The sequence below is a fragment of the Cervus elaphus genome, chromosome 32 (genome assembly GCF_910594005.1).
Source record: "Cervus elaphus chromosome 32, mCerEla1.1, whole genome shotgun sequence".
Lineage (NCBI taxonomy): Eukaryota > Metazoa > Chordata > Mammalia > Artiodactyla > Cervidae > Cervus > Cervus elaphus.
The window spans coordinates 32,862,256-32,875,619 of NC_057846.1; the positions used below are offsets into that span (position 1 = coordinate 32,862,256).

The 13,364-nt window shown below is 36.2% G+C and overlaps 1 protein-coding gene across 1 annotated transcript in view; it reads left to right on the forward strand.

Moving 5' to 3' along the window:
• TNKS (tankyrase) overlaps positions 1-13,364 on the forward strand; it is a 155,972-nt gene that overhangs the window by 33,531 nt on the left and 109,077 nt on the right. The window contains exon 3 of the mRNA XM_043893900.1: positions 7,160-7,255. Within this exon, the coding sequence (XP_043749835.1) occupies positions 7,160-7,255 (96 nt within the window). The remainder of the gene's footprint in view (positions 1-7,159; positions 7,256-13,364) is intronic.

The following is a 13,364-nucleotide window of genomic DNA, read 5'->3' on the forward strand; positions in this document are numbered from 1 at the left end:
AATTAAATCATTGCTTAACATTTGCTATACAGTATAACATATACTGTAGTTGGGTTTCCCAGGTGGTGCAGTGGTAAAGGATCTGCTTGCTAACACAGGAAACACAAGGGACACAGGTTCGATCCCTGGGTTGGGAAGATCCCTTGGAGAAGGGAATGGCAACCCATTCCAGTATTCTTGTCTGGAGAAGATTATTTACAGATGAGCCTGGTGGGCTCCAGTCCATGGGGTCTCAAGAGTCGGACACAGCTGAGCCACTGAGCATATGCTATAGTTAGGGTAGTTTTGCAAATTGTTGATATTTACCTCTGGTGTGTTGTACTATTACTCTGTTAACGTATTGACTTGTCTTGAATTATCACCTGTTTTTTATAGTAGTTATTCCTCATTTATATGTGTAATATTTTTTTCTGTATCATTGACTTTATCCTGTTTGAGCTTCTTGAACCTGTAAATTGCTGTCTTTTTTTTTTTTTTTGTCTTATTAATTATGGGAAACTCTTAGGCATTATTTCTTCAAACGTGTATGTGTTTCTTTTTCTTTTAAGACTGATCGCAACTTATTAGACATTCTCACTCCATTTTTGGTCCATGATTATTTCTCTTTGTAGCATTCTTAGAAGTATCTATTGACATATTTTTGAGGTCAGCAAATTTCTCTTCAGGTGTTTCTAATCTGTGGTGAGACCCCTCTTTGAGCTTTTAAAAAAATCAACTTTATTGAATTCTAACATAAAATTAGTTTGATATAATGAAATAAAATGCATCCATTTTAAGTATGTGTATTGATGAGTTTTGACAAATGTATAGGCCCATGTAATCACTACTGTAATTTTATGAAACATTTTTATCACTCTAAGAAGTTCTCTTGTATTTATTTGCAGTCAGTTTTCTCTTCCCCCTCTGTCATCCCTAGAGAACAATTGATCTGTTTTCTGTCACAGTAGATTAGCTTTCTATTCTAGAAACAGGTTCTTTGCTGTATGGCTTCTTTTGCTGATCATGTTATAGAGATTTCATCCCTCCAGTATGTTGTTGTTGCTTAGTCCCTAAGTCATATCCAACTCTTTGTGACCCCACGGATTGTAGCACTCCAGGCTTCCCTGTTCTTCACCATCATGTCCAATGAGTCGGTGATGCCATTCAACGATCTCATCCCCTGTTGCCCTCTTCTCCTCCTGTCCTCATTCTTTCCCACCATTAGGGTCTTTTCCAATGAGTTGGCTTTTCCCCGTGTGGCCAAAGTTTTGGAGCTTCAGCATCAATCCTTCCAATGAATATTCAGGGTTGATTTCCTTTAGGATTGGCTGGTTTGATCTCCTTACTGTCCAGGGAACTCTAAAGAGTTCTCTAGCACCACAATTCAAAGGCATCAGTTCTTCGGCATCAGCCTTCTTTATGGTCCAACTCTCACATCTCTACATGACTACTGGAAAAACCATAGCTTTGACTATACAGACCTTTGTTGGCAAAGTGTAAGTCAATAGTTTATTTCTTTTAATTGCTAAGTAGAGTTTTTTTGTATGGATATGCTAAAATTTGCTTATCCTTTCACCTGTTGATGAATATTGAGATGTTTTTCATTTTTTTGCTGTTCTAAATAAACATGCAGTATTCATGTGCAAATCTTCTGTATGGCCATATTTCTTTCCCTCTTGGATAAATATCTAAAAGTAGGATGTTAGCATGTAGCAGTCGTGTATATTTACCTTTGTAAGTGACTGCCAGATTGATTTGTGAGCAGTTAGGTGCCCCTTCATGTGCCCACCAGCAAGTGTAAGAGTCCCAGTTCAGTGTATTCTCACTGATACTTAGCACCATTGATAATATAAGATGGATTGCTGCCCATCTTCACATCTGCGTTTTTCTTTTGAATGATGATGTTGAGCATCTTTTCACATACTAGCAGTTTGTGTATCTTTTTGTCTTATGCGTTGAAGATTACAGCTAGTTAAAATTTGGTTCCATGGTATTTTGCTTTAAATTTTAAAATTTTTTATTTGCTGAAAAATCTAATAAACTTAATGCTTTGTATGATTTAATTTTAGAAACTCAGTCAGATGAGTATCTCTGTACTCTTAAGAGAGTAAGGTGATATTGAAATACTTGTAAAACATTTCAACATAAACATAGCTTCTTTTAAAATTAAATATCTGTTCATTGTGATGAATAGTTTTAGATCCTTAATGTAGCTCTAAAATTCACATAACAAGGAATTTAATATCGTTTAATAGGTGAATTTCTGCCATTAAAAGTGAAAACTATACAAATGGTTTTTCATAATTTACCTAAAAGCCTTGCTGCATTTTTAGCTTGGAAAATTCATATTGCTTCTATTTCTTCCATCTTCTTAAATCAGTTATTAATGCCTGTACTTAAATATAATTTACCATTATAGCATTTCATATTTTTTCTAGGAATTTGATGAGACTTTTTTGCATATATGTAAAAACATTTCTTTTTGTTTGGAAGAATTAAAATGGTGTGAATACTTAAAGTTTTGAGGAATTAAATGAGTCCATTTCTATCTTTGCTTCATTGGTCACCGGCTGAAGGCATGCTCTATGAATCTGGTTTACTATAGTTGAACATTTGCCCCAGAAATAGGAAAATCACATGTCCTTTCAGCCATAGCTCTTTTGAGAACGTCATTTTGAATATTGGGATCTTACCTTAGTTTTAACTCCCTGTTATTATGTATGCTAGCTGCTATATTTTCTCCACTCTTCTAATTTCCAAAGGAGATAAATGAATTTGAGATGTACAGCCTAGTCATTTGGGATTTGAGGTTTGATAATGCCCTAATTGGTTAAAGATATTGTAAAGAGATTTTGAATGTCTCCAGTAGTCTCAGATTTACATACTGAATATCATTCAGATCTTAGTTTCCTGGTTTTCCTTCAAACCTTATTTTGTGTATTGATTGTGTATTTGGGGGACTTTCTTCAGACATATATGCTACTTTTGAAGAAGAATCTATTACAAAATGAATTTCTTATTGTATTATTTATCTGTAGTCATATTTTATTATTCCTTTTGGTAGCAAAGAACTTTGAAAGCAAATTTTGAAGCCTTTAGCATTGAGAGTCCTACTTGTCACCACTTCAAGTACAGACTGACATTCTTGAAAGGCATGGTTGTTATCTTTGCCGTATGTATGTGCTCTTCTTCTGGTATTAGAAAATAGTGCCACACAAATCTTCATGGAGAATAATGTGAAACAGAAATTTGACTTGAGCAACTGCTCGAGAAGTTGACTTTTTTGTATGTACCCTACAACTTTCATTGATCTATAGTCTCAACTTTTAGTTTTGTTTTTGTTAGATAGTGTTAGGATAAATAAATCTTCCTTTTTTCTTTGACTTAAAGCAAGAGAGGAAAAAGGTCTATTTGAGGCAATTCTTTTTTAAGATTTTAGATATTAATGCTTAGACTGTAAATCTAAAAACATCATCAGGGATTTGATGCCATTCTGAACAAAGGAAGTGTTAGTCCCTCGTTAGTGTCCAGCTCTTTGCAGCCCCGTGGACTGGAATCCCCCCGGCTCCTCTGTCCGTGGAATTCTCCAGGCAGGAACACTGGAGTGGGTAGCTCCTCCCTTCTCCTGGGAATCTTCCCTAACCTCGGGGTCGAACCTGAGTCTTCTGCATTGCAGGTGCATTCTGTACTGTCTGAGCCACCAGGGAAGCCTAAGACCATTCTGGATACCTGGAAATCATCTCTCTAGGGCTTCCCCGGTGGCTCAGACGGTAAAGAGTCCCATCTGCAACGTGGGAGACCTGGGTTCGATCCCTGGGTTGGGAAGATCCCCTGGACGAGAGCATGGCAACCCACTCCAGTATTCCTGCCTGGGGATCCCATGGGCAGAGGAGCCATGGTGGGGTCGCATGGGGTCACAAAAAGTTGGACACAACTGAGTGACTAAGGACCGCACAATCCAGCTCCTTCACTCTGTAGACCTGGTAATTGTCTAAGTTGTGCTCCTCAAGCTGTGGTTAGGGACCAGTTTTTTTCCTTGTGCAATGAATGGCAGGCCAATAATTTTTTAAACTACAATAAAGACAAAGTACTGGAAAAAGTAATTTTTACATGACATACACAGTTTTAAATGCTTCTTACTTTTTGTGATTATCTCAATGTCGATTACAGAGAATTCTGGGACTAGAACAGTCCATAGACCGCACTTGGTCTGTCCCTGCCCACACTTTATCTGTTACTGCCCAACGTCAAGGTTGGCAAACATGACTATGGGCCATGATCATCCTTTGTATTTGATATGTTCTTTAAGCTAAGACACCAGGGGCTTCCCTGGTGGCTTAGAGGGTAAAGCGTCTGCCTGCCATGAGGGAGACCCAGGTTCGATCCCTGGGTCAGAAAGATCCCCTGGAGAAGGAAATGGCAACCCACTCCAGTACTCTTACCTGGAAAATCCCATGGACGGAGGAGACTGGTCAGCTATAGTCCATGGGGTCACAAAGAGTCGGACACAACTGAGCTACGACACGTTTAAGCTAAGAATTGTTTTTATATTTTAAGTGATTTCTTAAAATTCACCATAATAGTAAATTTCCTTATACATGAAAATTATATAAAATTCAAATTTTAATGAAGTTTTATTGGAATAGAGCCACACACATCCTATAAGTATTGTCTGTGACTGCTTTTCCTGTATAATGATGGAGTTGAGGCAAGGCCGAGTAGTTGGGACAGAGACCATATGATCTATAAAGCATAATATATTTTCTTTCTGGGCCTTTACAGAAAAAGTTAAAATCTGAAGGTTTGGCTCTAGGACAAAGCATAGAATTAGTAGTTAGTGCTAGAGTTGAGAGTACAAATAAAATCTAAAATGTGCTTTAAATATTATTATTAGCTGATACGTATTATCAGTCTCTGTGCTTAGTACTTTTGCTGCCGTTTTCTATTCTCATTTAATCTCCTCAGTGCTGTCCTTTTCTAAAAACTTAGGTAAGTTTAGATCTTTTCTGTCCAGTTATAGATACCTTTATTGTTCCTAAAGCTCTTAACTCTGCTCAGTATTGTGAGTTTTTTACCCATATCTGGTCAATTTAAATGGTTTGATATTTGAATTTTGTTATCAGCATGTGGCTTGGAAAATCCAGCTTCTTCCCTGTTGCTACATAACTCTGCAGTGATATTTCTGTGTGTTCAAGTCCAGTGAATGAAATGCATATGCCTCAAAAATGTTAAGAAAACAGATATTTCTAGTGAAAAGATTAATACTTTAAAAGTGAGCTAAAACAAAACAAAACTGCAGCTAAACTGTAAGGACAGATTTCTGTTGCAGATAGCAAAGATATAACAGCTAAGGTTGAGGCTTTAGGTGACTTTTGGAGGATCAATAGGCTTTCAGTGTTTTGCCTCTGCCACTCATTAAAACTGCAGAGTCAAAGCTCCCATCATACTGTCGTCAAGGCTTGTTAAACTAACATATTTCTTTACTTCTTGTTTAAAACAGGTTCTTAAGTTCTCAAAGTATGCAATAAAAAAAAAACAACTGAGCTTTTCATGGTAGCTGTTATTTCTTTGTTTTCCTACCCTTTGCATGTGATCACTCAACAACTAAAGATAGACCAATAACTGTCATCTTTACATTTGATACATGAGCCTACTTCATGATATAGACCCATTACAAGCCAAATCTTCATGTTGGGATTTCTTGGAATAAAAAATTACATAATTGCAGTGAAAGCTTATTCATTATATGATGAAAGAATAATTGAAGTTTGATATTATGATGTTTGATATTATGGTACTTGCTATTTTGTGCTACTTAGCTCTTGTCACTTTATAAACATATGGAAATGAATTATGTTCATTGCTTACAATCAAAAATGAAATATTATAGACAGTCTTGACAAAATCTCACTGCATCTTTTCAAGCTATGGCTAGTTGTTATTACTCCAGATCTCAAAGTACCCAAAGTTTAGTGCAAGAGATGCTGGTGTACGTTGTCCTAGCAGCTGCCTCCCAAATCTAGATAAGGCTGTTCCTTTGTACCTTACAGTAAAGCCATTGACTAAGTGGCTTGTGCATTAAAGCGAATGGAAAAGCCTTATAAACAGCAGGATTTATTAGTTAGTAATACATGAGGATTGCATTCCCAGTATTCCAAAAGACTGTATGTACTTTAGCATGAGACTGTTAATGAATGAAAATCTGGGACACACAACAGTCATTATATAATGTCTTTAACTATTTATCTGAATTGAATATTTCTACTTTGTTTTCAATTTATCCTATAAAATGTTGGTAAATGGTAGTAACTCCTATTCTCTCCAGGAGTACACAAAATCTTGTGTTAAATTTGAACTGTTAGAATAACTTGTGGTTGACCATCCCTATACACACACATACCAGATATATTTGAAATCTTATGAATTAATAAACTGATTCTTTCTTTTGGAAGCCTACACTTCTCAAAATTCTCTGTAGCTACTTTTTACCCATAATAGCATGTGTAACATTCATTCCTCAGCATATATTATAGTGATCGAATTTCTGATTCTAGAAATTTTTGACGGCCAGAATTATTGTGGAAGGCAGTTGTTTTCTGCAGCTTGGCTGCAGGGAACCTGAGTTGCATGCATTGCTGTGTCTGGTAAACTTCCTGGAAGCCAGCCAGTGTGTTCTGGTGAGTTTCCACGTATGTAAGCAGTGAGCACTAAAAGGCTTACCCAGTATTACAGCCGTTCTGAGGCAAGGAAGCGGTGGGAAGTTCAGCCGTGAAGCAGCAGCAGCAACAAGCAGCCACAGTGTAGGAAAGACAGGGCAGCTCACTGCGAGCGGATTTCCCAGTGCGAGGCAGCGAGCACACAGCTCCCCATCCTGCTGCCCGAAGGAGGCAAACCCAAACTGTCTGTGGCAAGATTTCTCTAGTTTCATGTTTATGATGTTCAGTCACGTGATAATACTGTACCACAAGTTGCCAACTTCGCTGTACTCTAGAGAGGAGCCTTTGCTGCAGTGCTTTTTTTCCTCCTTTCTTGCTTTTTCTTCCTTTGCTTTTTTTTCTTGAAAGAGAAAAAAAAAATTGTGCAATGTATGTTTATGCCTACACCATGCCGAGGCGACACTTACCAGTAAATAATCTTTGTATCCCCGAGGTAAGATACTGTTTCTGCTTTCCCTGCACAGTGCTGCTGCAGCACGGAGCTGATCCAAACATTCGGAACACCGATGGGAAGTCAGCCCTGGACCTGGCAGATCCTTCAGCCAAAGCCGTCCTTACAGGTAAGGAGACAGAGCTGCCCAATTATCCTATCTACTAGCTATTAGATCTATCAGCTTGCTTGTATAAAACCTTTATGCTCTGAATTTTATTTTTTTTTCCTAATCATAAAAGCTCAAGAAGTATATATGCCATTACCTCTACTTTATTATTTGTTATATTAACTGTTAACTTTAATTGCTATACTGTCATAGCAGAAACAATAGGATTGCTTATTCTGCTTAGAATTTCTGAGAATTACAGCATGAAATGAGAACATAATTATTCATATTTTAGACTTTCTTTTTTTTATGGTTTAGATCCTCATTTCCTGTACTTCATCGTCTCAGTTTATTCTTGTGGAGACCTTCACTATGGAGCAAGCAAGGGCATTTGTGTTACTTTATAAAAGTAGTTTTGATCAGAAAAACAACCTGCTGCCCCATTGCTGAGGTCAATAGTTAAATAAAATATGGTGCTGCTCCTCCCTTGCCACTCTATTTATATTTTTTTATCATTATCTTCTCCCCATGATATCTAAGTAAGTACTTTTTAACTGAGGCCATGCGTTGCCTTTTTACTTCAGATAATAAAAATTTGGGCTTAAGTATTGGTTTTATTAAGGCAGATGTCAAGAACAGCAAAGAAGAAATGCTGGAATAGAGAGGCTCTCAATAACAACATAGGAAATAATGCTATGAGTGATGTGATATTGAGCAACCATTTTCATTGATCTTCATTTGCAAAATGCTGTGTTGGGTCTATTTTTGTTTTTATTCTTAGCGTCTGAGTTCTGCTGCCTTTGCCTTTTACTTAACTGACCTTTGTAATTTGGAGCCTCTTAGTCACTGCATTGCTAACAGTATTGTTTTAGGTTGCATGAAAGTAAATGACTTTTAGCTTCCTTTTAAATTTGTCCAAGCTTGAGAAAAATAAATCTTGTATTCACTTTTAAATTTAGAGTCCATTTTTAACAAAGTCCCTGACATGAATGAAAAATATCTATATACAGAAAGATTTAAAAATATCTGGACTTTTGCTTAATTACTCTGCATAGAAAGACAACTTCCCTCAGGGTTAAAATTAATATAATCTCTGCTAAATCTGAGTTATCTGATTTATCTAAATTAATAAAAGGTCAGGTGATTCGGTTGCTAAATCAAGATAACATACACTAGAGGGATGAACCTATTTTAAACCAGAGTAGATAAGAAAAAATTTAAAGGTAATTATGAAGTTTTAAATAATGAAATGAAAGTCTCTAGCCTCAGGTCTGCTATTTAGGTTCCACAGCCTTTCAGTTTTTCCATTTAACAAAGCCCTGGGCAACAGTTGCAGCCTTGAAGTGGTCTCCGACCAAAGGAGAAATGGCACTGACAGCAAGCGAGGGGTGTTATAAAAGCTGGCCAAGGCGGTCTCCGCCTGTGTCCTCCCCCTGACCTTTCCTTCTCGTCAGCCCTCAGCACCTGCCTTGTCCGTGTGTCAGATCGTTCATTTGTTCATTTACTGCAGCGCTGCTTAGATCCACTTTCACTTTTTTTAAAAGACAAAGTTTGGATATGTTATTAACAACAAGAAGCTATCTTCTAATTAGAAATGAATTTCACGGGAGATTATATTGCCTGTTGTTAGTTTGGGAAAGAAATTTGGCAGAATAACTCATAGACCCCAAAGATTTCCTGGAGGGCCAATACCATGTCTGTTAAACTTCACTTGAAAAGCATCTAGCCTGTATTTTGCTTAGTAGGAAAGTATTAAATTCTTCTTGGTCGTAATACTGAGCTCATTAATTGTTTTTTTCAAGAATATGCTCTCTTGGAAATGATATACAACTTTTCAGGTATGATTTATAAGAAAAACATTCTAGTGGAAAATGTTTGTGGAAAATATACGCTAATGATATCTACACATTTGTGTTATATAATGCAATGAAATATATTCTAAAATGTGTTTCTGCCCATGCAGGTTCTCTTCTAAGCAGTTCTTTCTGATGGAATTATGGTGGAAGTAATATTTCCAATGTTAAATTTAAAAGATTGAGCACTGATAAAAAGAGAATCTTTTGAAAGGAAAGCCTTAATTTAGAGTTATTAGAGATTATTCTGGATGATGTGTCATTATTTTTATGCCAGATATAGTTGTAGTACCATTACTTACCTTGAGGGTGAAATTTCTGTTCTTAATTTTTTTCCTCTTTGGGAATTTAATTGCCAAAGATGACTTTTCAGTATTTTTTATTTTACTGTTTTTGTGCATTAGCTAAAATTGAGTATAGGTATATGTATAATTTTTAAAAGAAATTATCAAAGTGAAAATCTCTTTTACTGAATATTTTAAATATATAAATGACTAATACCCTCTTCTGTATAAAGAATGCATGGGTTTTTGCAGAGCTGTATAAAACAACATATTTCTGGTTTTATAGCTAAGGGACCCCAGCATATAGCCATCTGCTTTGGCTAGTCATTTAGGCATTTTTAAGAGAATAATTAATTGGAAAGACTCATTAAACTCTTTGTTGAAGTATTTTGTTAAGTGACTGATATGCTTAGAAGAGATCTTGAGGGGGTTTTGTTTTTTGTTTATAAGTCTGAAGTTCTGGGCAGTCAACTGAAGGACTTGGAGATGATTTTGTTTTTTTGTTGTTGTTTTTTAGGAAACAAGGATAGGAAAAGTTTAAACAAGCCTGTGTAAATTTCATTGAGGGGCAGTTTCAGTGTGTTAAGATGATGAATTTTTTAAAACTTATTTATTTTGACCTTTGTTCCTAGGTATATAAATATATTCATTTAGAAATTGGGGGAAATAGGAAAATTACAAAAAAGAAAAAAATTGCTCATTATTCTGCCACCTAGAGAGAACATTTTGGTATATTTTATTTATAACCTTTTTTTCTTAGCACGCACACCCCACATTCTTCTTTCTTTTTAATGAAATCAGCCTTATACATTATATATTGCTTAATAATCTTTTTTAAAAATTGAGTTATATGAATATTCCCAGAAGGTGCTAAGTATTCTTCCACAACATGAATTTATAAAGAACTTAATGGTATCCTTCTATGGATACATTTTAGTGTTTTGAGCTAATCCTCTAGTGTTTACCATTTAGGTAGGTTGTTTTCATCCTTTATTCTTTCTTATGAATTTAGAGTTATTTTATCAGTTCCATTGGCATTATCTTCTTTACTATATTCAGTTTTAGCATCCACACACGTCTCTATTTCTGAATGAAATAGAGAATTTGGTGAATGAGAGACTTCCTTTTTAAAGGACTGTGCTGTATGTGGTATTATTTTGAGAGAGCTACATGTAAATTGAAGGTGGGTGATAAAGGGAGTATTCATTGAAGAGGATAAAGATGTAGGAGCACTGGTTAATGATGTAAAGGGGATTCTGTGGGGCAGAATGGAAAGTTGGGTCGTAACAAGAAGTGACAGCAGATTGAGGCTGAGAGTTTGGGAAAGGCTAGATGGCCAAAGGAGAGTTATGGCTGGCAGAACCAAGGATGACAGGGATGTAGCAGTGAGTTTAGGTGATCACAGGGTTGACAAGGTAATTTGTCCCAGAAGTTTCCTAGTAGATTTAGGGGTAGGGGAATAAGGAAGAGGGATATATTGCACCAGGGTGTCTCAAGAATAAACTTTAATCTGGATTTGTTGCATTTCTGAGGCGATTCTAATCTATGATTGATGGGCTTGCTTTTGACTCCCTTTTTAGAAGAAATCAACTGTGGCTCAGTCTAAAGGCAACATTGAGGGGTCTTAATGTTTAGCTTGCTGAGCCTGGTGTGCTAAATCAACAAAGTTTATCTGGAATCCTATCTCTTTTTTGTGTTGTTGTTACTCTACTCCACTGCTTCCTCCTGCTTTTCAGATAAAATGAAAACCTTCAGCATGAACAGTGAATACTTAAAATGATCTGAACCCTGTAGGTTTGATTGCTAGGTTTTAGTTAAGCAAAAATTTAGGATTCCTTTCTTTTTCTCACATTTCAAAACCAACCTATCAGTAGTTCAGGTCTACCATACTTTCAAATCCTCAAGCCAACCATTTCTTACCAGCTTCCCTGCCCTAGCCTTAGTACATGCTTTTCATCATCTTTCTTTCCTGACAGCAGTAGCTTCGTAATGGGTCTCTCTGCATCCACTATAGCTGGAGTGAGTTTTCTAAAGGATCAATCAGTGCTGTGATTAGAAACTTCATTAATGTATTCTCATTACCACTGAATAAAATCTAGACTCTAACCATAGCCTTCCATGGTCTGACCCCTGCCTTGCACATCTCTGATCTTGTCTTCTTCTGTGTTCTCCCTTGAGCTCTCTGCTTCAGCTGCAGTGGGATGCTTGCTGTTGCTCAACCGATGAAGCCCATTTTGTTGTCTGGACCAACACAAGCTCTTTACTAAAACTGGAACAACTGGCCCAGAGCTTCACATGGGTCATCGGTCAGATCTCCACTAAGATGTTTACTGCTCAGAGAAGGCTTCTTGTCCTCAATCCTGTTAGCTTACTTTAGTTCCCTTATGGATTTATTACTGTATTTTCTTTACAGTGTCTGAAATTGCGTTAGTTTGTTGTCATTATTTTTTTTGCCCCAATAGAATGAAAGCTTCACAAGAATTCGGGCTTTTGTCTGTCTTGCTGACTCCATTGTGCCCAGGACTTGGATGAGTATGTGAAACTATTGAATAAACAAGTATATCTAGGGTCTGATTATTAAATTTTCTGCTTCTTAAAAATTATTTTGAGTTGCTAATAGTCATGTACACCTCTTAAAACATAATGCATTAAAGTTTTTTCTGTTTTTTTAATCAGTATATACCTGATGGATAAGATATTTACTGAGCCTTTTATCAATAGAATTCTTGGATAGCTCCTTTGATTGAGAATATTTCAGTTCTGGAAAGATCAAACTTCCTGCAGCTGTCACATCAGAATTCCAGATGTCAAGGCACGGCCTCATTTTTACTCTTCCTTGGTCGTTGTTCTGTTAATTGACTGTTTTGCACATCACCTGTACTATGGTGTAGCCTATCGCCTTTCATGTGTAGTACATTTTTACTATGTCTCCCACGATTGAAGACAAGATTTACCTGATTAATATTGCCTGCAAGATTTATCATTGTATTATTATAAAAAGTTAATTATTTGGATAATAATTAATAAAAATAATAAAGTAATAATAAATTATTTGGATAATAAATTGATTTATCCAACATTATAATTGTTCTTCTTAAGTCTTTGCTCTCTAGGCAGTAGGCTTGAACTCAACATTCATTTGAAATATTAAGACAACAATATTTAGAATCCATAAGGAAAGATCTAATAATCAAAATGTTTGAGCTATATTTAGAATCTATAAGGAAAGATCTAATAATCAAAATGTTTGAGCTATTCATAGTTAAGAAGCAACTCAAGTAATGTAAGTGTGTAAGCCTTATATGAGTTATAGGCCGTTAGACAGAAATATGAATTTCCCAGGTGGCTCAATAGTAAAGAATCTGCCTGCCAATGTGGGAGACGTAGGAGATCCAGGTTCAATCCTTGGGTCTCGAAGATCCTTTGGAGAAGGAGATGGCAACCCACTCTAGTATTCTTGCTTGGAAACTCTATGGACAGAGGAGCCTAGCAGGCTACAGTCCATGGGGTTGCAAGAGTCAGACACAACTTGGTGACTAAACAACACAACAACAGACATAAATACATGGAGTGGAAGAGAATAGAAACTTTCTGTTTAAATAACCCAAAATTCTAGTATTTCACTCTCTTCCTATCAGCCTTTTGTGTAATTAAAGCCAGCAGGCTTGCATCATTAAAACCAGCACTATCTTTCAACTCATCAAAAATCACCTGTTTGTGAAGCATAATAACTTGTTAGTGTGTACCCTGAGAGCAGTTGTCATTTCCCACAATAAACTATAGCAATCTTATAGAGTGTTCACTGCATTTTGTATTAATACCTCAACTACAACCAAATTGCTATTTTAAATGGTTCTTTTAAAAAATTCTTAGAATAATTACTGTTAACATTTGCTTTCTTAAATAGCACATGTGACATTGGAATTCATTAATACTTCAGTATTATAAAGGTTACTAACTCTATTCCTTGCAATTTTTATTAAACTTTTATTT